Here is a 4,822-nt window from a genome sequence, read left to right as displayed (position 1 = left end):
CTGCTCGCCTCATGCGTGCATCGCTCGTGTACTCGCCGCGCCATTTTCAGTATGGTCATAACTTATGCGTGCGCCGCTTGCATGGGCTACAAGCACCGAACCGTATAACCGAATGCCTACCAAGAGCGTGAACCTTTCTGCATTCGCCATTCCGGACGAGCCCGAAAACGTGAGCTCGCCTTTGCCGCGTCGCAGGACTCGAGCCATGGCGGAGGGGGCCTTCGTGGAGGGCGACCAGGCGCCCAGGGACAAGGACGAGGAGCACGAGCGGGTCCCTTCCCGGCTCGTCGAAGAGCACGGCGACGACGTGCAGCTGACGGCGGCCGAGCCCGCCATACAGCTGCGCCTGAGCGACGTGGCGCTCGACGAAGGCATCATGGTTGGCGAGCTGCTCAAGAAGGGTCGCCTCAAGAACCCCACGCTCACAGACAGGAAACCGCTGCTGCTGGACGACAAGAATCTGTCCGTGCTTCTCGAGGCCACGCAGAACATCACGCTCCGCTACCACCTGCTAGGGACCATCCAGGAGCCCGAAACCCCGCCCCCAGCCAAGGTCGCCCTGCCCGCGAGCCCCCGCGCCCTGTCCAGCTCGGACGAGATGCTCTACTTCAAGGAGAAGGTCCGCAACGCGCCGGGACCCATCCTGGAGCGTAGGGGCGCCTCCTGCTCCAGGCTGCAACTGGGAGCCGGCAGAACCAGCGCCGCCATTTCGGCCGCGGAGAAACTGATTCCGCCCTCAGCCGCCGCCAAGTGCGCTCTCGCGCCGGCGTACTCGCCGTCCCAGCTGGACGTGGGCCGCGTCAAGTCCCAGATAGCTGGCCTAACGCTCAAGAAGTCGTCGCTGCTGCGCGCCGGCGACGGCGAGCAGGCGTGCCGCAAGCTGTCCAAGCTGACCCAAATTGTGATCGGCTCAGCCAACGCCAAGTCTCAGCACTCGGCCCAACACCGCCCGCAGCGGGCCGACGTCCTCGCTCCCGGCGACCGAGATCCCAATGGCATCCGGGACATGCCCGTGCTGGAAGTCCTGGACAGGTGCGACCTGGAGCCCGTGCCGGCCTCGGAGCGAGTGCGCCGCCGAGTGCGCCGCTACTACCGGGCCGACGTGTCGTGCAGCGGAAGCAGCGACGGCGCCAGCAGCCTCGTCCAGCTCGACCTGTCCACGATGCCGACCGACGCGAGCGAGCTGGCCCACGAGAGGGCTGCCCAGAGCGCCACGCTGTCGACGCACGAGTCGTCCACGTCGTGGTACTCGTTTGACAGCGACCCGTCGAGCAGCAGGACGGCACCCGCGCAGCGTGCCTCTGCAAGTGGCTCGGAAGCCAGCTGGGCCGCAGCCCGCCGAGATCCGTCGCCCATTCTGGAGACGGCCGCGGAGTGCTGCAAGGCCTCATCGCTCATCCGCTACTTCGAAAGCATCCGGCCCCGCGCCCCATAGGTGAAAAAAAATAAAGTTGTATCGGGCGAAGCGCAGAGTTTCTCCGCTGAAACTCTCCGCCGCATATTTGTGTCAGCCGCACTTGCTCTGAGCATCTCATCTTCCTCAACACGGCGCAGTTGCTGTGAACGTGCCTGAACAGTAGGACTACCTTGTGCCCCCGAGAATTCGCCTCTATTTCACTGCTTGGAACAAAAAAAGCCTTCAGAATAACCGCGCAATTGGTGTGTTTTATTTTAGTCGGTCAGTTTCTTCTTGAAACTTCTCAATTTCAAGTGATTTAAAGCTTCAGTAATTAGTCGTACGATAATTATCGGCATAATAAAGCAGAAACCAATATCTGGTTTTGCTCTGGGTTTGGTATGGGTGAATGCCAAATGCGTTTTTACTTCCATTGCGTCTACAGTGTCATGGCCTGAATCTAATATCCTTGCTACACGGGGATGGCTGAACTACTTTCAACTGCCGTCAACCACAGTATCTTGTCTCGAGGGAGATGCGCTCCATAAGGCCACCACAGTGGCTCAGTGGTTATGATGTTCACTAACGTTGCACTTTCGGTGTGCTGTAATGGCATGAAATGAGAGTTTAAGCGGTCGTATGTAAACTGTCTTTCTTCACCGTCTGTTAGTGCACTTCAACTTTCACGTTAAGGAGCTCGACTCGGTTCGACTCCGGCCGCGGCAGTCGCATTTCGACGGAGGCGAAATTCTAGAGGCCCGTGTACTGTGCGATGTCAGCGGATGTTAAAGAACCCCAGGTGGTCGAAATTATTCGCAGCCCTCCTCTACGGCGTCCCTCATAGCCTGAGTCTCTCTCCATAAAACCAGAACCCAACCTTAAGGAGAGGGAGTTGAAGTTCTTTGCGAAAGGAGACCGATCATCTCCTTCGAAAGGTGGAGTACTCTCGTTTCCAATGCGCTTTACTTCACAGTAAGTAATCGTTTTGCTCAATAATTTTATTAAATAAATTTTCTAGCGAATAAAATAGCTAATCCAGCGCTTTTCGTTATGCCTAACTATAGTGACTGCACTACCTACTCTCAAATTAAGCGTTTGGCGACTCGCCTTGATAATGATATATTTTTTTCTCTGCAGCTCGCACGTGTTGCATTCGCCCGTGCCTTGCAGCGCTGTGAGGTTCGACGCATTCATGCAACGCTCACTGGTTCCGCTAGCGAAGCGTCATAGCGGAGAATTCGCAGAGTCGCACCGACTCCACAGGCAGCGCACAACACTGCATATGGTGTATAGCACATCGGACGAAAGCATTGTGCTTAGAGCATATGCTCAAAAATACTTTTTTAATGACAAGTGTAGAAAAATTTTCTGAGGTTAACAAGTATCAAAAACATTTTAGTGCTGAACGTTACCCTAATGTGCGTTCGAACGATATGAACGGTGCCTAATGGGCCGTTGGTGGATCCTCTGAGACGATCGGTACATGCGTGTGACACGGAGACTACTCCTTTGAGACGAAACTCCCTTGAGCTCCTTTAGGTCAATGAAGTTAAAGGGGGTTCCGAGTCGGCCCTGTGACAGGGGTTTAAGAGTGCAGCATGACTGCGGTGCTCGGACCTGACCTGGAAATTCAGCTTATATATCTCTCTTTCCACAAAAAGTTACGGTAGACACTTAAGGTCCTTACGTGCTGTGAATGCGAAAGCATCCTTTAACCTAAAGGCTTGAGGGGATGTTTGTAGCGCGACAAAAAACAGACAAGAGACAGAAGACGAATGGGACAAGCGCTACTCTCAACTGGTTTATTCAAGTTTCGATCGCACACATTTGTACATTTCCTTTCTCCTTCAAGAACCTAATCACGAGAACACTCATGCGAATGACAAGAAAAAAAATCCACACGCTTGCATCAGATCAGGCTATCTAAAAAGTTATACTCGTTAGAGTATATCTTCACCGAAGGGCTGCTGACGCATTCCGGCCCTTTCTTTTTGATATGGAACGCCTCTATTAGTTCTCGCGTTAGCGCATCTTTGCTTCGGCCAATGACCTCTGTCTTATTTAAAATTGGTGAGCATTTGCATGATTTGCAGTGAACTACCATATTTGTTCCGCTCCCATTGTCAAGGCATTTTTCATGCTCGCGCAGGCGCTTGTTCAAGCATCGTCCGGACTGGCCAATATAGACTTTGCCACATGAAAGTGGAATCTGATAGACAATTCCCACCTTGCAGCCAACATATCGGTGTTCATGCCTCGTTTCGCATTCCTTTTTGGCTTTTTCCTCATTCACCTTTGGACAAAGGCTTTTTAGCTTGCAGGGCGCAGAAAAAACAGAAGTGGCTCACAACTTGAAAAAAGTGGCAAATAAATACAAAATTCCTGTCGTTTTTTCTGCGCCCTGCAAGCTAAAAAGCCTTTGTCCAAAGGTGAATGAGGAAAAAGCCAAAAAGGAATGCGAAACGAGGCATGAACACCGATATGTTGGCTGCAAGGTGGGAATTGTCTATCAGATTCCACTTTCATGTGGCAAAGTCTATATTGGCCAGTCCGGACGATGCTTGAACAAGCGCCTGCGCGAGCATGAAAAATGCCTTGACAATGGGAGCGGAACAAATATTGTAGTTCACTGCAAATCATGCAAATGCTCACCAATTTTAAATAAGGCAGAGGTCATTGGCCGAAGCAAAGATGCGCAAAGAACTGATAGAGGCGTTCCATATCAAAAAGAAAGGGCAGGAATGTGTCAGCAGCCCTTCGGTGAAGATGTACTCTAACGAGTATAACTTTTTAGATAGCCTGATCTGATGCAAGCGTGTGGATTTTTTGCTTGTCATTCGCATGAGTGTTCTCGTGATTAGGTTCTTGAAGGAGAAGGGAAATGTACAAATGTGTGCGATCGAAACTTGAATAAACCAGTTGAGAGTAGCGCTTGTCCCGTTCGTCTTCTGTCCCTTGTCTGTTTTTTGTCGCGCTACAAACATCCCCTCAAGCAAAATGAACCAACTCGCCCAGCAAAAAGTTTTACTGAACCTAAAGGCCTTTACGATAAACACCGGTGACCTAAAGAAATTTGACCTAAGGGCTTTTGACCTAGAGGTCTTTGCACTAAAGGTCTTTGAACTGAAGACCTTTGCCATAAAGGCCTTTATCATTGACAGCGCCTTTAATGACCCTCATAATTATTTAGTAACGTACTTTACCATTCCAGAACTACTGCTATCACTAACTATCGATATCGCTAGCCATCACTATGACTAACTACTACTGTCTCCTTTAACGTCTTTGTTTCATAGTTTCAACCTCGAGATATTGAGCGCGCTCATCGGCTATAGGTGCTTTTCATGGCGGCAAGACCAGACCCATCATAGTTAAGTTCGCGCATTTTAGGGACAAACAGCGAATAATCTCTTCGAGTGGCAAATT

General features: G+C 51.3%; 1 protein-coding gene across 1 annotated transcript; it reads left to right on the top strand.

Moving 5' to 3' along the window:
- Window positions 1–205: 205 nt before the first annotated feature.
- Window positions 206–1,460, top strand: LOC149325120 (uncharacterized). Its single transcript, XM_089563525.1, has one exon. It carries the CDS (start codon window positions 206–208, stop codon window positions 1,433–1,435), a length of 1,230 nt encoding a protein of 409 aa, XP_089419651.1. The 3' UTR covers window positions 1,436–1,460.
- The last annotated feature ends 3,362 nt before the right edge of the window (window positions 1,461–4,822 follow it).

The sequence above is a fragment of the Amblyomma mixtum genome, chromosome 10 (genome assembly GCF_055824585.1).
Source record: "Amblyomma mixtum isolate Tamu chromosome 10, ASM5582458v1, whole genome shotgun sequence".
Classification (NCBI taxonomy): Eukaryota; Metazoa; Arthropoda; class Arachnida; order Ixodida; family Ixodidae; genus Amblyomma; species Amblyomma mixtum.
This window is presented reverse-complemented; position numbering and strand designations above follow the sequence as displayed.